The sequence below is a fragment of the Theropithecus gelada genome, chromosome 1 (assembly GCF_003255815.1).
Source record: "Theropithecus gelada isolate Dixy chromosome 1, Tgel_1.0, whole genome shotgun sequence".
NCBI lineage: Eukaryota > Metazoa > Chordata > Mammalia > Primates > Cercopithecidae > Theropithecus > Theropithecus gelada.
This window is the reverse complement of record NC_037668.1, coordinates 74,104,453-74,128,249: the sequence shown is the minus strand read 5'-3', so window position 1 is coordinate 74,128,249 and position 23,797 is coordinate 74,104,453. Positions and strand designations below refer to the sequence as shown.

The window sequence follows — 23,797 nt, the reverse complement described above, 5'->3', positions numbered from 1 at the left end:
GGAAGAGGATATGGGAGAGCAGGTGTGAATAGTGGGGGTGGGAAGGAAGTGGATGGGACAGGACTGGGCAGGCATCATTGAAGAGACGGGCTAGGGTGCAGATGGAGATGTAGGAGCAAGGGTGTCTATGACCCTTAGAGCACTTTGCCATTCAGAATTCTCTGTCCGGGCATTTTTGTGAAGAAATGGGTCATGGTCTTCATCACATTCTCACATAGCCAGTAACCCAAAGAGGTTAGGAAGATCGAAGTTAGTCATAGAGGGACCAGAAAATGGATGGGATTGTCCAGAGGCAGTGAATGAGAAAGCCCACAGCAGGGAAAAGGACATTTAAGGGGTCTGTGAAGGGCCTAATGTCAGGAGGGTGAGTGTAGACCACCTCTTCAGAAAGGGTCTGCCTGCCTCTGTACAAGTACAGTACTCCGGCTGGAACTCCAGCCCTCCTGCCTGCTCTCTGCCCTGCCTCTTTCACAGGTGCCTGGAGTCCAGCTCGGCGACAGCATGGGTGGTGTGTGGCTTGGACATATCTCGCCACCCTGACGCCTTCGTTGTTTGCTGGAGCTGGAGATAGTGCTTGAGGTGGCACAGCAGCCAGGTTGAGCAGCAATTAGCCCATGATGAGGTGGAGGCCCGCCCTGGGCAAACAAATCCCGTGCAGCCTCCACACAGGCACCTTGTGGAGGGGAAGTGTGTGAGAGGCACAGTATGGTGGTGAAGGGGTGAGGCACGCTAGCTCCTCTCCCTGTCCCGCACCCTGGCAGGCTCCTGGTCTGCCCCTCACAGACCAGCTCTAAGGCACTCTTTGGTTCTGGTCAGGTCCGTCTTCCTTTCTGGGCTCAGCAAGAGGGTGGTGGTTCTGGGCTGTCCTGGAAAAGCTCAGGAAGAGAGTTATAGGGTTCAAAGGGAAGCAAGGAGGGGGACTGGTTTGTCAGGCTGGGCTTTGCTTGGTAGCAGACACTGTACTCTCTCACCAGAGCCTCCCTCAGGCCTCTCACTCCTGGCTCAACAGTGATCAGGTCTGTATCAGAGACATTCTGGCCAGCTGCCCCTTCAAGTGGAACTAGTATCATATCAGCCAGGACTACACCAGGTGCTGGAGTTCTGGACCCAAATCTAGGCTGAGCTCCTCATGGAAGCCTGTGGGACTGGGGCAAGTCGCTTGGCCTTTCCTAGCCTCAGTTTCCTACCTGGAGCATAGGGATGGTTAGGGCTAAAGAAGAGATGAGGTCTAGGCCTGATGAGGTGGTTCACGCCTGTAATCCCAGCACTTTGGGAGGCCGAGGCAGGTGGATCACCTGAGGTCAGGAGTTCGAGACCAGCCTGGCCAACATGGTGAAACCCCGTCTCTACTAAAATTACAAAAAATTAGGCATGGTGGCGGGTGCCTGTAATCCCAGCTATTCAGGAGGCTGAGGCAGGAGAACTGCTTGAACCCGGAGGCGGAGGCTGCAGTGAGCCGAGATCACACCATTGTACTCCAGCCTGGGCAACAAGAGTGAAACTCTGTCAAAAAAAAAAAAAAAGAAAAAAAAGAAGAAGAAGAAGTCTGAAGAACACCAGGTATGCCAACAGCAAATGAAACATGAAGTTCTTGCTGAGATCCCAGAAGCAGGGACAGATGTGGGGTTTTGCCTGAGTGGGAAAGGTAGGCAGTGTGGACCCTAGGAAGGGGGCTCCTGAAGGGCTTCCCAGCACCTAAGGAGTGACCCTTTCCCATTGACCTGGTAAGAATTCGGCACAAGCTTGTTATTTTCATAGCTTTCCAGTCCAGTGCCCCCACCCAGGAGGGGGTAGTTTCAGTCCAAAGTTCTCCCCATTATAAGGAGGCAGACTGGCCTAACCCAACTCTACTTCTTCACGCCCTCTCAGCCATTCCTCTTGGGTTCCCTCCCAGGCCTGGAACCCAAATGAAGGGGAGAAATAACTACTTCTGACCCCCAACCCCACCCTACTTCCCTCCTTTGCAGGGCCTTCTGAGTTGGCAGCTCCACAGGAATCTCAGACCAGTTTAGGCCCCTCTCCCCAAGGATACATGAAGAGTTCAACTGGCAACATTGTAACTGGTTTATGCATTTTGAAGTGCTTTCTACATATCCGCCCAGAGGCTCTGCTGATTTCACTTATGCCCAGGCTATAAAATGCTTTCCTCTCATCCCCCAGTAGAGCACTAGGATCACCACTAGGCCTAGGGGCGTTTCAAGGGTTTAATAGACTGGGGGAATGGGCAACAGAACTGGCTACCTTAGAGGCTCTGGAATGCCCCCCACCCACCCACCCGCCAATGAAAGGAAAGTCAGGCACTGCCTAAAAGGAGTGGTCCCTATCTAGCCCCAAGTCTGGAGCAGGAAGGGCAGGTCCACTCTGGTCCAAGTGACATTGTTAGATCCTGACACTTCCCCCATCACTGCTTCTTGCCAGGGTGCCTCTTCACAGTTCCCATGTGGCAGCAGTAGTGGCAGAGGCAGAAGTGTACTTATTGTAGATTGCAGTACAGATACATGGACACAATCATGGCAGCCAGCTGGAGAGGGAGGAACAGGGAGAGATGAGGGGACATGATAGGGATCCTGAAGCCTGTCCCACAGACACCCTACCTGAGGCCCAATTAGGTCTGTTTCCTCCAGGGAGGCCTCAGATGGGTTGAGCAGCCCTGGTCTCGTGCCCATATCCCAGTCCCAGCCTCCTCATCTGCTTACCTCGAGGCCCCCAATTCCAGCTGCCACACCACCCACGGTGACTGCATTAGTTCGGATGTCATACAAAAGCTGTTGGAAACAACCCTTCAGGAAGAGAAAAGAGCATTTATAGTTGGCAGCTGCCCTACTCCCATCCCTGTTTGCCACTCTGAGGCCATGAAAACTCCCCACCCACTAGTGCCAGACCACACCTCTACTTTTTGGTGGTCAGCCTTTTCCTTGGTGCAGGTTTCATTGACTGTGTTGGTGACGTTATTGCAACAGAATGGGGGAAAGGCATTGTTCTCTCTGACGTAGGGCGAGTCCTCAAAATCCGTGTAGTTGGTGAAGCCACAGCACTTGAGCTGGAGACAAGATGAGGGCGGAGGTGGGGCCTTGCTTCTTCCTCTCCACCCCAAAACCTCCCCCAGCCAACCTTACCTCTGTCATGGTGGTGTTCCACACTTGAGTGAAGTCTTTCTGGGAACCATAGTCTTTCTTGATGGCAGGCACTACCAGCAACGTCAGGAAGTGCTCAGCCTGGGTGAGGCAGGCCAGTGTTTAGGGGTTGGTACAGAAGGTGGCCATTCACAGGCCACAGCCCACTCCCAGGGTTTTGCCCAATTTTCTTCCCTTCCTCCATCCCAGTGTCTCACCATTGTGGTGTACACCAAGGCGACCACAGCAGCTGCAACCTCAGCAATGAAGATGAGGAGGAGGATGAAGAAGAACTGAGTGGGGAACAGGGATCTGGATTTTAGGGAGAGACAGTCCCTCGAGCCCTCTTTGCCCTAATCCACCCCCTGGAAAAGTGAGACAGAGGCCTTAGCCTAGGGGAGTCCAAAGCAAGGTTTGGGAACCCCAGGGCCTGGTGTCAAGGGCAAGGGGACTCTTGGTCATGGGCCTGTGGAGCTGGGTTTGACACACCGTCATGAGGGCACACTTGCTCTCAGTCTGAGCACCATAGCAGCCCAGGAAACCAAGAGCAAAGACCACAGCGCCGGCTGCGATGAGGAAGTAGCCCACGTTGACAAACTGCATGGCACTGGACGACAGCGGCCCGAAGATCTTCAGAAAGGATGCCCCATCGATTGACACCCAGATGCCCACTGCCAACAGGGCCGCACCACACAGCTGGGGAGAGAGACATCAGGCAGGCCTTAAACAGTGCTGACAAGTAGCTTACTACCACACAGTTGAGTAAGAAGGATGGGAGCCGAGAAATTTCCCTCTTTATTGACTAGGGAGTCTAAAACCTCATCCTGTAAGGAGGGGAACATCCTCTAGAGCCAGAAAAATGGGAGCTGGGATGTGCATAGCTAGGATCAGGCTGCACACCTGGGCAGATATAAAGGCGATCAGGGGTTCTAGAAATATCCGCAGGGTAGGGGGAGGGGCAAACCTTTCCCTTACTGCTGCCAGGGTCCTGCCACATAGCTAGGATTGAAAATAGGCAGATGAGGTCCCAGCCTCCTATTTCCTTTCTGGGTGATGGGTGCCTAGAACATCTCTGTCCTCTGATAGGTGGAGACTGGGCGGTAGCAGAACAGGCTCAACAGTCACCATAGTAATAGAGGCAGGGCTGAGGTTCCACCTGCTGGCAACCTTGGAGAGGGAGGAGTTTGAGAAGGTTCACCCACCTGAGGCCCCATTTGGCTCCCCTCTAGAATCCAACTTCAGGCCTCATCCAGACAAGACCTCCTTGCCTCACAAGAGGAAAGTGAGGCACTAGTGGGAATACAGCCAGAGTTTCTCTTAAAGGCTGTCTAACTTAACTCCAAACCTCAGCGGGAATCCTGAGGCCCAGATTGAGGAGGGCCCTGTGTAGTTGCCACACATCTTAGAGCAAAGTCTCCCGGCCCAGGGCCTCAGTGGATGAATCAGCCTGACACCACCTTGGTGCCTAGTCCTCACTTGCCAGGAATAAAAGCTGAGACTAGAACGGGAAGTGAGGTGGCAGATTGTGGCTGGATTCCAGGCATGTTTGCCCAAGGACAGAAAGCTGGACTTCTAGACTGCAGGGTCAAATTTCAAGGAGCTGGAGGTCTGCCCTATCCTGCTCTGCCCAGCCTGGCAAGGTCTGGGTAAGAGAGGCCAGAAATCAAACCAGATTTGCCTTTAACCCTCTCAGGGCAGAGCCTCTGCTGTCCAAATCCCTGGAATCCTATTGCCTCCTCCAGATACATGGATAAAGACTAGTTCAGGACTGGCACAGTGGCTCATGCCTATAATCCCAGCACTTTGGGAGGCCGAGGTGGGAGAATCACTTGAGCCCAGGAGTTCGAGACCAGCCTGGGCAACATAGTGAGACCGCTTCTACAAAAACATTTTTTTTTTTTTTAAATTAGCTGAGTATGGTGGCACACTCCTGTAGTCCCAGATACTCAGGAGGCTGAGTGAGGTAGGAGAATCCCTTGAGCCCTGGAGGTTGAGGCTGCAGTAAGCCAGAATCATGCCACTGCACTCCAGCCTGGGTAACAGAGCAAAATCCTGTCTCAAAGAAACAAACAACAACAACAACAAAAACAAGTTCCCTGCAGCCAAAGGAAGCCCAAGGCACAGACCACATCAGAACTAGAGAATCTATCCATGCTTCTAAACTAATCAATATGTATATAAACTCTGTCGCCCAGACTGGAGTGCAGTGGTGTAATCTTGGCTCACTGCAACCTCCATCTCCTGGGTTCAAGTGATTGTCCTTCCTCAGCCTCCCGAGTAGCTGGGGTTACAGGCATGCGCCACCACATTTTTGTATTTTCAGTAGAGACAGGGTTTCACCATATTGGCCAGGCTGGTCTCAAACTCCCGAGCTCAACTAATCTGCCCACCTCAGCTTCCCAGAGTGCTGGGATTACAGTCGTGAGCTACTGCGCCCAGCCCACTTCCTCACTTTTACTTATGCTAACCTACTCTAATGTGGCTTGGGTCTCTGGTGACATACTGTGCTAAATCCAGTGAACATTTCATGGGCCATATTCTCCTTGACCTCTCTGATAGCTTGCTCTCCTTGTTTTCCTCTCCCCCCTCCCACTGCTCCTTCTCCATCTCCTTCACAGTGGCTTTTTTTTTTTTTTTGGGGGGGGGGCTTATCCCTAATAAATTGGGTTTTCCAGAGTTCACTTTCCAAGTGTTCTCATCCACTCCCATGGCTTCAGTGGCTACCTGTGTGCACATGAGTTTCAAATACCCATGGCCAGCTCCAATCTGAGCTGTACCTCCACTGGGTACACACGGCTGCCAGTGGGACATCCCCTCCCACAAACGGGGCCCCACCCCCTGCCATCTGGGTTGCTCATGCCAGAGATATGGGCGTCATCTCCAAGACCTCTGTCTCCCTTGCCCCTTCTTCTACCCCTCAGCCATCATCCTAGAGCTTTGGCCTTTGTCCACTTTGTCCGTTTCTCCCTATCTCCACTACCATCTCCAGGATTTATGCCTCATGGCTCAGCTTCTCAAACATGCCCTATGCAATCTGTTTCTGGTTTTCTGAACGATATCGAGTTTCATTACTTCTGGCCCTTTATGCAAGCTTTACAACTCCCCCACCAAGTGCAATTTCCCAGCTTCAGCTATTTCCTCCAGGAAGTATTCTCCAACCAGGCTAAGTTCAGGCTCCTAAAACCTCCGTCCTAAGCCCAAACACACTGTGTTGTTATTATCTGCCTATCTGGCTTATTGGAGCTGAGCTCCTTCAGGGCAGAGAAAGGCTTTGCTTACCTGCCACCCCAGCACCCCTCATGGTATCCTAGACAATGAATGTTTGTCAAATGAATAAGGGCTGCTTGAGATAGACCCTTTGCTCTGATGCGATGTAGGCCCTCCCACCTTTCAGCTCCTCATCATACAGAAGAATTTCCTCTGTACTGAATTTCCTTCTGTGCTAGGTGAACTTGGGTGGAGCCCTCCTATTTTCTGGGCCCCCAGTGCCTATAAAGGGGGGAGAATCATTCCTGGTAGCTTACTCTGCCCTGCCTGAAGCCTGGGCTAAAGCTTTGTGGGAGAGAGGCATTGCCCCGAGCTTCTCCATCCCCTTTTTCATACACACCCCTGTATGGCAACCTGGGGGCTGCTGGGACTAGGAATCAGCAGCATTTGGGGAGATCTCTGCATCCCACTCATATGGGGACACTTGCAGGACAAAGCCTGGGCATAGCAGTCTCCCATTCCCCAACTTAGTCTCTGCTCAGCTTGTGACCTGCTGCTGTGGGCAGCCCCGAAGAGTCCACAATGTCCATACTTACAAAGATGAGCAAATTGAAGAGGATCATTAGGGTCTTAATGAAGCTGAAGCACTGCATGGTGGCTCCTGGGAAGCAGACATGTGTGAGTTAGGGCCTTGTTTCCCCTGGCCCCACCTGGGCTGGCCCTGGCTTCAGATATTCAGCCAGATATGCCAGACCCCAGGATCCTGAACCCATATCTCACCAAGCTTCTCCTGTACCTGGTCTGACACCACGGACCTTTTCCCAGTTTCTATCCTAACACCCTTACCCCTCTATACTACCCAGGACCTCCACCTGCACCTGACACTCTGAGATCCTAACACCCCAGGTTCCTCCACCTGCACACCCAGCCTGACTCCCATGCTGCAAGTCACTCCATGCCCTTTCCTGGCACCTGTATATCCTGTGCTCCTCCCCACACTAACCCCAGACCCTCTCAGAACCCTCACTAGAGCCCCTCCAGCTCCCCAAACCTGTTTCCAGATTGATATTTCTTCACAGGATAATCTCTATCCCTATCCCATTACCTGTTCAGGGCTCTTGGCAGCGAGTTCTGAAAGAGGGAACTGCTGAGGCTCACAAAGGACAGAGCAGCTCCAGGGAGTTGCCACTGAGTGGTCAGGCAGAGGGACGCCTGGCTCTCACACACCACTGCTCACCTGCAGGAAGGGTAGGAGCTTTAAAGCCTCCTTCTGCCCGCCTGCTGGCCCCACCCATGGCCAGTTAGCCTCAACTTGCCCCTGCTGCCCCCTGCTGCCTGGAGACCGATCCCCACAACCACCGCCTCAGCAGGCCTCCGCCTGGCAACACCAGCCCTGGGCAACACCCCTCCTGATCTCAAGCAGCAGCCCAGGGCTGGGGTAAGTGACTCCCCAGAATGTCTGTGTGCCCTCCACCACAACAGTGCAATGTGCTTCTTACCCTGCACCTGCTGATACACTCATACATACCCTCTGTGCTCATGCTCACATGCACACGCATCTGCCCATGCTGCCATCCATATGTTCACACAGCAAGCACCCAGTTACATACATAAACATGTACTAGTATTCCTGAATGCACTTGAGTGTGCGTGTGTGCGTGCATGCGCACACATGCACACTAAACTCTTTGTGGACTGACTCCCAGCAACTAACAAACAACAGAATAATATCTGACGTATGTACTTACGTATCTCTCTCTCTGTCATACACACACACACATACATACACACTCCCTCTCTCTCTCTCACTTTCAAGGAAATGACCGAGATTTGGCAGCTTCTGCTCTCTCCTCCGAGTAGCAAATAGTTCCTAATCCTCTTCGCTCCATAAAACCTCACATTCCCCATTTTCCCCTCTCTTTATCTTTGCATCTCCTCTCCCTCCCCATCTTTTTATTTTTCCCCTTCCCAGTCTTCTCTTAGCTCTCTGTGTACACCCCTTCCCTTTCTGCCAGTAGGTGGCACCACGGTCCCATGAAGGAGCCACCCCCAGTTCAAACGCTCCGTGATCCCATCTTTATCATTCCTAGTGGGGCTGCCTGACTGCTTCCTGCTCCAGCACTCCTGATGTAGAGGTGCGGGGAAAAGTCCTGGCTTCCGGGTCATTCAGACCAGGCGCTGGAATCCTGGCTCCGTCGCTTATGAACTGTGTGACCCTGGGGACTTTTTTAGACTTGGTTTTAAACTGTTTGCTGGTCTTCTGTGTAACAATAGTTATGGGCTTTTCAAGTGAGATTTTCTTCCTGCTCTGGAAGGGAGGGACAGTAGGGAATGAGCACAGAGCAAGAAGGTCAAAGTGGAGAGAGTCACAGGCAGTGGGGCTACGAGATGGGGGAAATTCAAATTATTATTTTTTTTTTTTGAGACAGGGTCTTGCTCTGTTGCCCAGGTTGGAGTGTAGTGGCACCATCACGGCTCACTGCAGCCTTAACCTCCTGAGCTCCAGTGATCCTCAGCCTCCCAAGTAGCCGGGACCACAGGTATTTGCCACAACGTCCAGTGAATTTTTTTTTTTTTTAAACAGACTAGGTCTTGCTATGCTGTCCAGGCTGGTCTTGAACTGGGCCCAATTGATCCTCTTACCTCAGCCTCCTAAAGTGATAGGATTACAGGCATCAGCCACTGTGCCCAGCTGAGGAAGTGGATTTCTAAGTTTGTTTTGTTTTTATAGTGGAAGAAGGCAGCTGAAGAGACAGAAGAGAGAGGGGCTAATAGTATTACAGACTACACTAATAATACTGATCATATTTTAAATGTCTTGCATATATTAAGGCTTTTTTTCCTCTTCACAACCATCTCATGAGATAGACTTTCTTATCTCCATTTTTAAATATGGGGAAACAGAAGCACCAAAGGGTCAGGTACTTGCCATGATCACACAGGTTGTAAGTGGCAGAGCCAGGATTCAATCCGTTAGCCTGGCACCAGAGTCTACATCTTAACCACCAAGCAGACTCTCTACACTGATGGAATCTCTAAGGAGGCAGGCAAGGCTGGTTTCCATAAAGAGCAAGGGAACAGGCCTTGGTCTGACCTGAGGAAGAGGAGGAGCAGGGGCAGGTGGGTTTGTAGTTACAGTTGCTAGAAGCTGATGGAAGCAAGGTCATATTGTAAGCCTGAGGATGGCAAGAGTAGAGGCTGGAGAAGGGGATGGGGGAAAGATGAGGTTTGTGAGGGTGGTACTAAGGGTCCTACAGAGTCCTGCAGGAACAGAAAGGAGGGTGAAGCTGGGAAGGGGGCCTTTGAGGAGCAGAGTAACAGGGAAAGGAAGAAGGGACTGAGGAGTGGAAGGAGAAGGAGAAAGTCTTTTTTTTTTTTTTTTTTTTTTTTGACAGAGTCTCACTCTGTTGCCCAGGCTGGAATCCAGTGGCACAATCTTGGCTCACTGCAACCTCCGCCTCCCAATTTGAAGCGATTCTCCTGCCTTAGTCTCCTGAGTAGCTGGGATTATAGATGCACACCACCACACCCGGCTAATTTTTGTATTTTTAGTAGAGACAGGGTTTCACCATGTTGGCCAGGCCAGTCTCGAGCTCCTGACCTCAAGTGATCCACCCACCTCAGGCTCCCAAAGTGCTGGAATTACAGGCATGAGCCACCGCACCTGGCAGCTTTCTCTTTCATTCTCAGGAAGAATTGGGACCAGATTACATTCATCTATGGCCCTGGTGCTCAGCACATATGAAGTTGTTAGTGAACATTTTCTGAATGAATGAGTGCAGAATAATGACAATTAAGTGCTCTGGGTTTTGGATCTTGATCATCATGGATTTGCTTCCTGCCTGCCTCTAATTGTGAGACTTCACCTCACTGAGCCTCAGTTTCCTTATACAGTGGATCCTCATTATTCACAGATTCCATACCTATGAATTTGCCTGCTTACTGAAATTTATTTGTCATTCCCAAACCAATACTTGTGGTACTTTTGCAGTCATTAATGGACATGAGCAGAAAGGCAAAAAATTTCAGCCATCCAACACACATATTTCCAGCTGAGGTCTGTTGAACAATAAGACTCTCCGTCTTCTTATTTCAGCTTTCATAGATAAACAAATGTGATTTTTGGTGGTCTATTTAGTGCCGCGTATTCTCACATTTTTTGGTGTTTTTTGTTGGTGATTTTACTGTCTCAAATGGTCCCCAGTTGCAGTGCTGAAGTGCTCGCTAGTGTTTCTAAGTGCAAGAAGGCTGTGATGTGCCTTATAGGGGAAATACATACTTTAGATAAGTTTCATTCAGGCACAAGTTATAACACTGTTGGCCGTGAGTTCAATGTCAGTGACTTAGCTATATATATATAAAAATATATATGTATATATATAATTTTTTTTTTTTTGAGACAGAGTTTCACTCTTGTTGCCCAGGCTGGAGTGCAATGGTGCGATCTGGGCTCACTGCAATCTCCACCTCCTGAGTTCAAGCTATTCTCCTGCCTCAGCCTCCCGAGTAGCTAGAACTACAGGCACCTGCCACCACACCCAGCTAATTTTTGTATTTTTAGTACAGACGGGGTTTTGCCATGTTGACCAGGCTGGTCTTGAACTCCTGACCTCAGGTGATCCGCCCACCTCGGCCTTCCAAAGTGCTGGGATTACAGGCATGAGCCACCATGCCCAGCCAACAATGTGTATTAAATAAGGTGTCTCCACACATAAAATCAGGTTATATATATAGATCAGTTGACAAAAATATTGTGACCAGAGGGTTTCAGGAACCTAACCTCACATTTACCCTTTTTTCAGTATTTAGTGTTTGTGGTGACTTTATAGAACATTACTGGGAATAATGAGAATTGACTGTATATAAATAGGTACAATGGTGGCATATCCTTAAAAGTAGCTGTGAGATTAAATGAGATAACGTTGGTAAAGTGCTTAGCACAGTGTCTGGCACGTAGTAAGGGCTCAAAAAACATTGTTAATATTGTTACTATATGGATAAGTGAGAAAGTGAGGAAGTGAGTTCCCCCTCTAGAGCCTCTCTCCCAGGGGGCCAAAGTGAGGCTGTCTGGGTGTTGGGCTGGCTTTTAGGCCAGACCCAATAGAGAAGATTGTGAAGGAGTCTGACCCATGAGGAGGGGTCAGGGCCCACGACTTGTAATAAAGGGCCCTGCCCTTATGCAGACTTTATATGTCATAGAGGCCTCAGCTACCCTGGCCACCAGCATCCCCCAGGCACAGTGCAGAAGCTCCCTGTGCCCATGGGGCCATCTCGGCTTGTCCGTGGCCCTCGGCCCCAGGGCATGCGTTCTCCCTACCGCAGACCAGGTATGGGCTGGCCCAGGCCCCGGTTTCCCAGAATGTTCAAGTGTAGCCGCAGAAGATACCAGCAGGGTGTCCAAGGTCGAACTGCCAGCAGGGCAGCCACCAATCCTGCCACCATGGCCACGGGTATCAACAACACCCACACTGACACCACCATAGTGTGGATCTTCCCACCTCAAGGTTAGCCAGGGGGCCTGTGAGCCAGGGTGGGGTTTTAAAAAACAGAGCCACTAGGCTGGGCGCGGTGGTTCACGCCTGCAATCCTGGCACTTTGGGAGGCTGAGGTGGGCAGATCACAAGGTCAGAAGATTGAGACTATCCTGGCTAACACAGTGAAATCCCATCTGTACTAAAAATATAAAAAAATTTAGCCGGGTGTGTTGGCACGCGTCTGTAGTCCTAGCTACTTGGGAGGCTGAGGCAGGAGAATCGCTTGAACCCGGGAGGCGGAGGTTGCAACTAGCCAAGATTGCACCACTGCACTCCAGCCTGGGCAACAGAGTGAGACTCTGTCTCAAAAAACAAACAAACAAACAAAAAAACCCAGAGCCACTGAAGATTTCCCTACCTGGTTCTGTTTAGGCACTCCAAAGGATGATCTCTGTGAAATACCACCCCTACATGTATGGTGGACTCTTGATGGCAGGCACCCTAAAGTGCTGGCAGCCTTAATGGAGGATGGATTGGCTGGAAGCAGAGGGTTTGGGAAGGGGCTAAATCCAAGGGGCAGGGAACTTCCAGAACTGCTGCTTTCCTCACACTCTTCCCTCTCCTTCCTCTCCTCAGTTCTCAGACAACTCAGGCAACCTGGGATTTTTCTGATCCTCTAGAAGTGCCCAGAAGCTAGCACAGAAGCCTGGCTTGCCCTGGACCCGCATCTCCTAGGGGCCGTGGGGGTGGTGAGCAACAAATACAATCATTCTGCTCAAACTGCCTTATTCCTCACGCATGGAGGTGTTAACCAGCTGACCATGCAGGGTGTAAGGGGAGGGTTAGGGCTGAATACTTACAGGGAAAAGCTTCAGTGACCACAGCAGGGATCATAGTTAAGACAGTAGGAGGACAGGACAAGGTCAGCAACATAGACCATCTTTGGTCTCAGCTCTTGATCTGCCCCATGAAGTAGGGGCTCTCTTGCCTCACGCTCCTAACTGCACAGGGAGAAGGGTCTCTGTAAACATCTTAGAAGGTATTGGGAGGCACAGATCAGAGAGGGATAGGATGGAAGACTGAACCCTAAGAGTACACAAGTATGAGGTGGATGTGAGGTGGTTGTGCCTCTGTGTGCCTGTGATGGTCAGCGTGGAGGTGGAGCTGCTGGTGTGTGTGTCTGAGGCCGGGAGAATGGGAGTATAAGCAGATGTGGCTGAATGTGCCTTTGTGATTGAATGTGCCTCTGTGACTGACTGTGAGTGTCAAGGAGTGTTTGTGAGGGTATGGTTGTGCCAGAGAGGACATCAGCCCTGGTAAGAAAAATGAAGGTCAGGAGGGGGATGGGGAACAGCTTAAAGGAGGAGAATATGGAGAAGGGTGAGATTCTGAGAAAGGCATACTACCTTCAGCCCTTCAACCATTCTCTGAGGTCAGTGTTTTCCAGAACTGGCAGCTGAGCTGGGGTGCTTAGGGGTGGGGCAAGACTGAGTTTGAGCCCAGAAAGTAGGGAGGGTGCTAAGCTCTCTGGCCTGGGGATTTTCCATTTGGATTTCTGAGTGTGTGCTCATGTGTCACTGGCTGTAACCGGATTTCTGTGGGATTGTGTCTTAGTAGCTGGGAATGTTGTGTGGGACTCTGTCTCTAATATGTTGCATTATGCATGGGTTAATGTGTGTCGCACCAGTCCGAGATCTGGCTCCATTTCCAGGCCTACCTTCCCAGGGGGCTAGGGAAGGGAGTGAACCCTGAGACTTTCGGTGGCCTGGCGCCCTGGGGTTCAGGAAGCCTGGCTAATGTCCTTTGCTGCCTGTGAAGGGAAAGTGAATTGTGCCTATGTCTGTCTACCCCAACTCTTGCCAGAGACTGGGACTCTGAGGGGGGTTGAGGTAGAAAATTCACTGACACACCATGCCCAGACAGTGCTGGGCTCCTCAGGGTATGGGATGGGGATTACTGGACATCAGACAAACCTAGAAGGTGCTTGGGCCATGCTCAAGGGCCCAAGAGGGGCCATACATATAAAGATAATTGACACAGTTCACAAACACATGCAGACATGTAAATATAAGTGAACTCATAGACACACACTGCAACAAACGCACACATGCATGCAAGCACATACTATAAGCAGATATACGCAGACACAAATGCATAGATCCCCACACGACATATGTAACAACACATATGCATGCCTCTAAATGAACACACACACACAGAAATATGTATGCACCCAGACACAAGCACACAAGCATCCAGATGCAGACACATGCCTTCACACTCATGCAAACCCAGGCACACACAGACATACACGCATGCAGACACACTCACCAGACTTCCCTGCCCCTGCAGCCCTGGGACGCAGAAGCCTCCCTCCCCTACATGAGAGTGTATAATATGTGTGTGTGCATGCACTCATGCCCACACTTGTGTCTATGTGTATCTGTGTCTGTGAGAGTGTGTGTTTGTGCTCGAGTGTGTGTATGATGGGGGTGCTAAGCTGTGGGAACCAGATGACATCATCTCTTCCAGCTATTTTTAGCTGTATCTGCAATGATGTCTCCTTCACTGCCCCTCCCCCTTCAGGTTCCTAATTCTCCTCCCCATGTAGGCTCCCAGAGGCAGCAGCAGCCAGAGGGCATCCACCACCTCAGTTTAGGTGACTTCCCGGATGACTGGGTGCCGCCCACTCTCTCCCACCCTGCCAGAGTTCCCTGGAGGCTGAGAACACCAGGCTCTCAGGCTGGAAGGGCCTAAGTTAGCTGAGCTGACCTAGATGGTCTCCACCCCTTGGGGTGCCTCTGCTTCTGCTTTTCAATCTGCAACTCTGTGTCAGTCAACAGTTTCTGCTATGTGCCAGGGATGGTGCTAAATTCTGGAGATACAGCAGTGAGCAAGGCAGTGGGAGTTCTTTTCCAGAGCAGTTATAGCTCAGAGAGAGACACATTACACAGATTATACAAGCTCTTCTTTAAATTGTGAGGAGGCCTCTGAGCACTGGTAACAGGGGCTCTTAGTCTGAGATGATGTTCTCTGCCTCTCTCTGTTCTTCCTTCTCCCATAGGTAGGATAACCTGAGGAAACCAGAGGGAATACACCCCTTACCTTGCACCCTTCATCCTAACAACTGTATCTCCAGAATTCCACAGAGCAGCGCTTCCTTCTCACATCCTAGACTGTGGTCCCAACATGGCACTAACCCACCATCCAACTAACTGGTGGTCCATGACACTCATATCTCCTTTTTCTTTTTTTTTTTTTTTGAGACGGAGTCTCGCTCTGTCACCCAGGCTGGAGTGCAGTGGCCGGATCTCAGTTCACTGCAAGCTCCGCCTCCCGGGTTCACACCATTCTCCTGCCTCAGCCTCCCGAGTAGCTGGGACTACAGGCACCCGCCACCTCACCCTGCTAGTTTTTTTGTATTTTTTAGTAGAGATGGGGTTTCACCGTGTTAGCCAGGATGGTCTCGATCTCCTGACCTCGTGATCCGCCCGTCTCAGCCTCCCAAAGTGCTGGGATTACAGGCTTGAGCCACCGCGCCCGGCCTCTCCTTTTTCTTTGTTTCTTTCTTTCTCTTTTCTTTTTTCTTTTTCTTTCTTTCTTTTTTTTTTTGTTTTTTTTTTGAGACAGAGTTTGGCTCTGTTGCCCAGGATGGAGTGCAGTGGCGCGATCTTAGCTCACATCAGCCGTCTTCTCCCAGAGTCAAGTGATTCTCATGCCTCAGCCTCCCTAGTAGTTGGGACTACAGGTGTGTGCCACCAAGCCTGGCTAATTTTTGTATTTTTAGTAGAGATGGGGTTTTGCCATGTGGGCTAGGCTGGTCTCGAACTCCTGGCCTCAAGTGATCCACCTACCTCAGTCTTCCAGAGTGCAGGGATTACAGGCATGAGCCACCCGGCTCAGCTCTTCCTCTGCCTTTTTTTTAGGGACAGAGTCTCGCTCTGTCACTCATACTGGAGTGCAGTGGCCTGACCTTGGCCCATTGCAGCCTCAATCTTCTGGGCACAATCTATCCTCCCACCTCAGTCTCACAAGTAGCTGGTACTATAGGTGCAGGCCACCATGCCTGGATAATTTAAACTTTTTTTTTTTTTTTTTTTGTAGAAACATGTTCTCCCAGCTACTCAAGAGGCTGAGGCATGAGAATTGCTTAAACCTGGGAGGTGGAGGTTGCAGCCGAGATCATGCTACTGCACTCCAACTCTTGGGTTCAAGTGATCCTCCCTCCTCAGCCTCCCAAAATGTTGGGATTACAGACGTGAGCTACTGCATGGCCCCCCCACCTCACTTCTCTTTGAAATATTCCTGTAGTCAATCCCTGGGACGCAGGCCACTATTCCCCATCTATAGATGAGAAAACCAAGGCTCAGAGATGGGGAGCTCTGGACCACACCTCACAGTGCCTGGGGAGCAGCCCAGGGGAGTTGGCAGGCAGGTGGAGAAGGAAGTGGTGGCGCACTGGGACAGTTGGCACAGGTGCAGGAGGAGCAGGCCAGGCCAAGGAATCAGGAGGTGAGGGGGAGGAGGACGATGGCCTGAGGGTTCATGCCAGGAGGAGGGCTTCCCGCTCCAGCCAGCCTCAGGCAGTCACTGGAAAATCGGGTTTGGCAGCTTCAGCCATGTGCTGCAGGACTGGAAGAAGGTCCAGGCTGCTCCTGGGAGGCAGCCTAGCGCGGGCTCTTCCTCTAGCCCTGAGTTTCACCACCTGGCTAGTTGGGGGAGTATTACTTTATAATTCTGGGGCCCTTTGGACTGTGAAGGGACCAGCTCTGGGCTAGAGGCAGGAGCCTGGAGCTTCGAGCCCAGAGCTTCAGTCCTGGTTCTGCCCAAGCCCTGATCTGACCCTTGGAATGTCCTGGCCCCTCTCTTGGCCTTGTGGCTCTGCTCTAGAGAAACAGTTTCCCCAGACCCCAACTCCTGCCCCCCAGATTTTCCTGGGAGTCTGACTCAGGCACAGGAACACAGAGTCAATGGGTAAGGGCACGAACAGACAGCTCCTGGGGCGCCAGGCTGGAGGTCACTTGTCACTAACAGGTCAATGGCCGGAAGCCCAGCTCCAACCCCACAATGCAATACCGGTCACCCCACCCTTACCAGTGCCCTCACTCACACCCCCACTTCCGGCCTCTGTTCCTTCCTCACCTCTGGGGAAGGCTGCAGGGCTCCCTAGGGAATTTCCCCTGGTTCCTCCACTGGCTCTCTGCCCGGTGCTTAACCCTCCTTCCCACACCTATCCATTCAGCCAGGCCAGTCTCCCACAAAACTTTCTCTCCCCGGACCCTGGGGCAGGGCAAGGAGGGAAGGAAGCTGGGTGGAAGGCCTGCAAAGGAGACTGCTTTTCCTGCTACCCTCAGGTACTGAAGCCCAAGTAAGAGTTTTCAGGACAGAGGGAGTAGACTGAGTGTTGGGCCCTAGGACTGGGCTTCCCTGGGTACTATCCCACCCCCTGAGCCTCGGGAGAGGTGGCAATGACCTTCCTCTGCACCAGTGTGGCCAGCAACTTCTAGAAAACAAACACAAAACCGAGGCCAAGAGAGTGCTGGCTACTATTACCAACAAAATTCATTAAACACAATTTTTAAAAATCATGAAATTCTAGATTCATGGAGTTCACAGTTATGGAATCTTAGCGTCACAGAATTCTAGCATGGTAGAATCTGGGTTACAGAAACTTAGAAATTCAGAATTGTGGCATTACTGAGTTCCAGATGACAAAATTAGAATATCCTTGAAATGGACATCTTGAGAAATCAATTAATAAAGTCCTTACATTCAGATGGCTGTCTAAACTAGAGGATTTCCTGCTGGGGATGGGCAAAGGTGTCCGCACATGAAGTCTGAGGGGAGGTAAGGAGCCTGGGACACATGAGCTTAAACCAGGGAGGGCCAGGTGCTGTGACTCACACCTGTAATCCCAGCACTTTGGGAGGCCGAGGCGGGCAGATCACCTGAGGTCAGGAGTTTGAGACCAGCCTCGCCAACATGGTGAAACTCCGTCTCTACTAAAAATACAAAAATTAGCCGGGCGTGGTGCCTGTAATCCCAACTACTCGGGAGGCTGAGACAAGAGAATCGCTTGAACCTGGGAGGCAGAGATTGCAGTGAGCCGAGATTGTGCCACTGCACTCCAGCCTGGTGGACAAGAGCTAGACTTTGTCTCAAGCAAACAAACAAACAAAAACCAAACCAAGCAGAAGACAGTCTTTGTCCATGAGAACACATTTCTGGTTCCTGAAGATGAGGGGCAGGGGGCAGCAGGTGGGGATAGAGAAAGCAGAACTATACAAACAAAGACAACATAACCTAAAGAAAGAATGGTCAAGTAGCATAATATGCTGACCCCAGCATCTCCAGCTTCCCCATAACTGGGGTTACCATCAGCCCAGGATATTTCTTTCCAAAGGTTAGTAAGACTCCTTATCATATTGGAATGGCAACTACCCATGTCTGGCTATCTTTTTTGGGAAGAAAGGTACCGAACAGAAAATGCTCCATGCTTTTCTCGGGGTGGCTGGGAGGAATAGACTGTCTTCAAAGGTGCTAAGCCCTGAGCCACATGATGCACAGCAAAGCCACTCCATGTGGTGGGGTTCAGAGCTCCCAGCAAGGCCCTGAGAGCGAACCCTGTGGAGAGCACCTGGGTGGGGTGGTGCCTAGGGGAACTGATCATCTCCATAGAAGGAGCCAATCTGGAGGTAAAATTTGTATGGGGACCCTTGTCCAATCTTTGGGGCTGGTTATTCAGTAAACAACAAAGGTATTTGCCTAGAATTTCTGGGAAACTACTGCAAACTCAGGAACCCAGAAGGAGCAGTTCCAAAGAGAGGCAAATGCCAGGCCCTGCTGGGCATGGGAAATGGGGCAATGTCAGCTGAAGATCTTCTTGCTCAGCTGCCTGTCCTTGGATCCAGCTCAATACCTCAGCCCTGACCTCTACTCACATGCCCATTTGCCTCCCTCTCCTTGCTTGCCTGCTGTTCTACCTATTTATACCTGCTGTGTGACCTTTGGCAAGTTCTATCCCATCTCTGGGCCTCAAATCTCCTTTGCTGTCTTTTGAAGTCTATAACTGGGTTTAAATGCAGCTTTTAGGATTGCATATTCTTGCTTTTGTCCAGAGAAGTTTTAGCTTCAGGTTATCTCCATTCCCAGCTTCCAGAAAAAGTATCAGGCAGCTTCAGGGGAGAATGCAGGGAATAGGGAATAAAAATAATGCCCACATTTGATATCCTAAATTTGTCAATGTCTATGATGGGTGTTTTCATAAATCTTATGCCCACAACCACCACTCTTTGTGTATAAATCATTGCTCCCATTTTATAGATTAAGGAACAGAGGTCCAGGGAGGGTAGATAAGATGCCTAAGATCATCCAGCTAGGGAGTAACAGAACTGGAATCTCAACTAAGTCTGTCTGAATCTAAGGGCTGTGGTTTCAAATTAGCATTACTCCATGAGGCTTCAACAGGTAAAACGTGAGTCCATGGATGACAGTTTCAGGAAGAAGCAGTCCATGCAACCCTGAGAGGCAGTGAGTTCCATTCATAAGTGTGCAATAGGGGCTGACAGCTTCTCGTGCTGTGAAAAAAGCTGAACCAAGGTTCCTTCTATTTGGGAACTCTGGGTAGTCTCAACTGAGATTGGAGATAGCTGGGCTAAATTGGGGGTGAGGAGGTTGGAGTGCAGAGTGGGGTGGTCCTGAACTGGTCTTCAGGGAGTTGAGAGTGAGGGGCTATGCCACTGTTCCTGGAGACAATGTGTTGAGGAGGGAGTGTAAAGGGGGCTTCTTCACTTTCTGGGATGGGCCAGTTCCCCCTCCCCACCATCCCCAGCTGGAGCTGGTTGTCAGGCGTCCAGAGCCAGGGGCAGGGGGACTTTCCAGCTGGGATAGCATCATGATTGTGTTGACACCAGATTCACTGCCTTGAGGTTCCCAGCAATCTTGCACAATTGCCTCAGTTAACTGATCCAAGGGAGGTGGGAGGATTTCAGATCCCCTGATTCCAGCCCGGCCTTGCCCTGCCCAAGGTTGGGTTATGCTAAGGAGGCTAGGCAATTCAGCCACTAACCGATAGGGTCACTGGCTCATAGGGTCAGGGATAGAGGCAGCCCTGGGGGTCATCTCATTTAGCTCCCTCACTGGAAGGGTGAAGAAGGAGTCTGAGGTCCAGAGAGGGAATAGGTCCAGCCAAGGGTTACACAGAACCACTGCTGTCCCCAACACTCCCCTTGGCACCGATGACACAGAACTGAATGAGTCCTGGTCCTTGTTCTTGAGAGCTTGCAGCCTAATGGAGAAAACAGATTTAGCAGACACACCAAGAAAAATGTCAGGACTAAAAGAGAGGCTCGGACTTTGTACACTAACAGCTTACAGAAGTAGGAACACAGACCCCCTAGAGGCTCCACAGAAGATGCCATAGGTAGCTTTTTTAAAAATTAAATTTAGTTTAATTTATCGATTTTTTTCTTGCTCTGTCGCCCAAATTGGAGTGCAATGGTGTGATCTAGGCTTACTGCAACCTCTACCTCCCAGGTTCAAGTGCATGCCTCAGCCTCCGAAGTAACTGAGATTACAAGCATGCGCCACCACACCCAGGTAATTTTTGTATTTTTAATAGAGGCAGAGTTTCACCATGTTGGCCAGGCTGGCCTCAAACTCCTGATTTCAAGTGACCTGCTAGCCTCAGCCTCCCAAAGTGCTGGGATTACAGGCATGAGTCACTGCACCCGGCTATAGGTAGTTTTTAAACTGGGCTTAAAGAATGGGCAAAATTTTAGCTAATGCAGAGTGGAAAAAACTTTCCTGATTGAGAAACGGCATGAGTGGAAGCGCAGAGCGGGCACTGATTGGCCGTGTGAGATGACTGAAGGGCAGCAGTATAGCCAGGGCCAGGACTCGAGGTCAGGATGCCTGTGCTCTGTGAGCACACAGTAGTCACCAAGGTGCAGGCCTCAGGGATATGAGGACCCCAGAAGCAGCAGGTAGGGGGAACCTGATGAGACTACAGCTGGGAGATTCTTAACAGTAGAGGTGGGGGCTGTTAGACTCACCACCTTCAGGCTGGCAGTTTCCTTTAATCCAAGACACACACATACACACAAAGCCTTTACCCTTATCTCCCTCCAGGAGAACCCAGGCCCACCTTGAGATCTGGCCTACAGGAGGAGGTTGCTCCTCACCCCGCTATCTGCCTCTCCACCCAGGTTTCAAGGCCCGGCGCACACCCGCTTCGTGCAGTAGCTTCCTCCCCACTGCCCCATTTCCCCTCCCCCTACACCCTCGTCTCTGGACCAGGAAGGGATGGGGGCATCCAGAGCTTCGGAGCTTTGGCAGCAGCTAGCCTTCTTGCGGCTGCTGTGATGCAAATCCGCTCCGGATTTATTCGCGGGGCGTTCTTTCCGTAGAGCGAGGCGCACCCGGCGCCAGCGCTTGGCTGGAAGTGCCTTTCCTGGCCCTGACCCAAGGGCGCCAGGGCCCGGAACTGGGGGTGCCTTCCCCGCTAAGTCCCGCAACTAGGGTCCTGGGCGCGCGGGTGGGAGCGAAGCGGGGAGTCGCGGGGTGGGACTATAATTAACCGCGCCGTGCCGGCTCAGGAAAAGGAAGCCAAGATCTTGAAGGACCTCCCGAGCCTGGTTGAACGCAGCTAGAAGTGCGGGGGCTGGGAAGCTCCTTAAACAGACTGGACCCTGGTCTCGAGCTCTGAGCCTGGGTTCTGGTAAAGAAAATTTGAAGGTTTGTGGCTGGCGAGCATGTTTAAGGTTGGAGGCGTGGGGTGGAGGATGCAGAATCCACGTCCCCTATCCGGAAAGCGGCCCCATTGTCTTGCTTGTCCGTGTCTAAACGCAGTTTGGACACCAAGAGCGAATTCAGCCGATCACTGTTCTTATCCTCGAGGGACCCTCGCCAGGAAGCCAAGCTGGCTCACCAGCAGTTACTACTCAACGGCCTGAGAGCCTGAGGCTTCTGGGGACCAGAAGGAGGGGCGGGGGAGGGCATGCCGAACTAGGGGCGTGCTGTGTGCTTCCAGAGGCTTCAGCTTCAAGAAAGAGAACTGCAGTTTGTGGTGTAAAAAGCTTATATGACCTGGCCAGGCGTGGTGGCTCACGCCTCCCAGCACTTTGGGAGGCAGAGGCGGGCAGATTACTTGAGGCCAGGCGTTGGAGACCAGCCTGACCAACATGGTGAAACCCCATCTTTACTAAAAATACAAACATTAGCCAGGTGTGGAGGCTCACACCTGCGTAATACCAACTAATCGGGTGGCTGAAGCACAAGAAGCTCTTGAACCTGGGAGGCTGAGGTTGCAGTGAGCTAAGATAATGTCACTGCAATCAAGCCTGGGCGACAGAGCAAGACTCTGTCTCAGAAAAAAGAAAAGAAAAGAAAAGAAAAAAAGCCTATAAGCATAGGAATAGACAGATGGTATTATTGAGTGCCTATGCATACCAGACGAAGGGTGTTCACCAAACTGACCAAAAAGAGTGCTTCTTATTTTTCCTTGGTACCTTCATAATAAGAAAAGGACAATGAAGCTGTTTAAATTAAAAATAAACAAATAAATAGACCTGGGTTTCAACACTGCTGAGCCACTTACTGTTTGGCCCTGGAAAATTTGCTTCAACTTCTCCAAGCCTCAGTTTTCTTATCTGTAAAATAAGTATAATAGAGGCTGGGTGCGGTGGCTCACGCTTGTAATCCCAGCACTTTGAGAGGCTGAGGAGGGCAAATCACCTGAGGTCAGGAGTTCGAGACCAGCCTGACCAACATGGAGAAACCTCTTCTCTACTAAAAACATAAAATTAGCCGGGCATGGTGGCACATGCCTGTAATCCCAGCTACTCAGGAGGCTGAGGCAGGAGAATTACTTGAACCCAGGAGGCGGAGGTTGCGGTGAGCCAAGATTGTGCCATTGCATTCCAGCCTGGGTGACAAGAGCGAAACTCTCTCTCAAAAAAAAGAAGAAGGAGAAGGAGAAGAAGAAGAAGATGACGACGACGACCTAGGTGTTATGAGGATTGAGTTAAGGCATCAGAGGTGTTTGAATAGTGCTCTCTAAATGGCAGTAGTAAGAACACTTAGCCTAGTTTGGGGATATGTGTGGCGAACTGGGGAGCAAAAAGTCTTCTGGAAGAGTAGAAATCTGAGCAAAATCTCAAAATATGAGTAGGAGCTGGTCTGGGGAAACAGAGGGAGGAAGTTACTCAGGAGGCTGAGATGGGAAGATTACTTGAGACCTGTCTGGGCAACATAGTGAGATCTTGTCTCTAAAAAAAAGTAGAAAACTTAGTCGGGCATAATGATGCATCTGTAGTCCCAGCTACTGGGGGGGCTTAGGCAGGAGGATCCTGTGAACCCAGGAGTTTGAGGTTGCAACGAGCTATGATCATGCCGCTGCACTCCAGCCTGGAACACACACTGAGACCCCCATCTCAAAAAAAGGGATGGGGGAGGGGGGAGGAAGAGAAGGATGTTAATGACAGAAGGAATAGCATAAGCAAAACCAGGTAGGTAAGACTCAGAACAGAAAATCTAGGGAAATTACAGGTGTAAGACAGGAACTAGAAAGAGATGAGGTTAGAAAGGTAAGCGGGGATGAGACTGGGGCAAGGTAGGGGGCTTGGAGTTATTAAGGCCAGTTTTTTGTTGTTGTTGAAACAGAGTTTTGCTCTTGTTTCCCAGCCTGGAGTGCAATGGCGTGATCTCGGCTTACTGCAACCTCCGCCTCCCGGGTTCAAGCGATTCTTCTGTTGAGGCTAGTTTTTATCCTGAGAGCCCTTGAGGGGTTTTCAGCAGAAGCAGGAGATAGGCTCCCTGTGGGGCAGTGGGGAGTCAAGGAAACCTGTGAGGAGGAGGCTGTGGCAATGCCTCAGGGGAGGGGGATAATGGCATGAACCACAGTGTTGGCCCTGGGATGGAAAGAAATGGATGGAGCTGAGAGGTACAAGTGACAGGACTTGGTGATGAATTGAATGGGAAACATAAATGAGAGGGAGGTTTGAG

General features: G+C 50.9%; 3 protein-coding genes across 4 annotated transcripts in view; 2 read left to right on the top strand and 1 right to left on the bottom strand.

The window, feature by feature from the left end:
* Window positions 1-2,046: 2,046 nt before the first annotated feature.
* TSPAN1 (tetraspanin 1) lies at window positions 2,047-12,986 on the bottom strand. Of its 2 annotated transcripts, XM_025371233.1 has the most exons (10): window positions 12,655-12,946; window positions 12,213-12,331; window positions 7,426-7,557; window positions 6,917-6,981; window positions 3,603-3,809; window positions 3,332-3,406; window positions 3,117-3,215; window positions 2,888-3,040; window positions 2,697-2,780; window positions 2,047-2,521 (listed from the first exon to the last, which is right to left on the bottom strand). In XM_025371233.1, exons 4-10 carry the CDS (start codon window positions 6,971-6,973, stop codon window positions 2,474-2,476), a joined length of 723 nt encoding a protein of 240 aa, XP_025227018.1. In that variant the 5' UTR covers window positions 6,974-6,981; window positions 7,426-7,557; window positions 12,213-12,331; window positions 12,655-12,946; the 3' UTR covers window positions 2,047-2,473. The 2 variants fall into 2 exon arrangements, with proteins under 2 accessions (XP_025227018.1, XP_025227009.1); XM_025371224.1 differs by lacking the exon at window positions 12,213-12,331 and having other exon boundaries at window positions 12,655-12,986.
* Window positions 11,563-12,574, top strand: LOC112614580 (uncharacterized LOC110117498 homolog). The gene is made up of 2 exons (XM_025371258.1): window positions 11,563-11,824; window positions 12,431-12,574. The coding sequence occupies exons 1-2, from the start codon at window positions 11,581-11,583 to the stop codon at window positions 12,472-12,474; spliced, it is 288 nt and encodes a 95-aa protein (XP_025227043.1). The 5' UTR covers window positions 11,563-11,580; the 3' UTR covers window positions 12,475-12,574.
* Window positions 12,987-13,115: 129 nt separating the features above from the next.
* PIK3R3 (phosphoinositide-3-kinase regulatory subunit 3) overlaps window positions 13,116-23,797 on the top strand; it is a 138,124-nt gene continuing 127,442 nt past the window's right edge. Inside the window, exon 1 of the mRNA XM_025371160.1 lies at window positions 13,116-13,226. The gene's annotated coding sequence lies outside the window, so the exon portion shown is untranslated. The remainder of the gene's footprint in view (window positions 13,227-23,797) is intronic.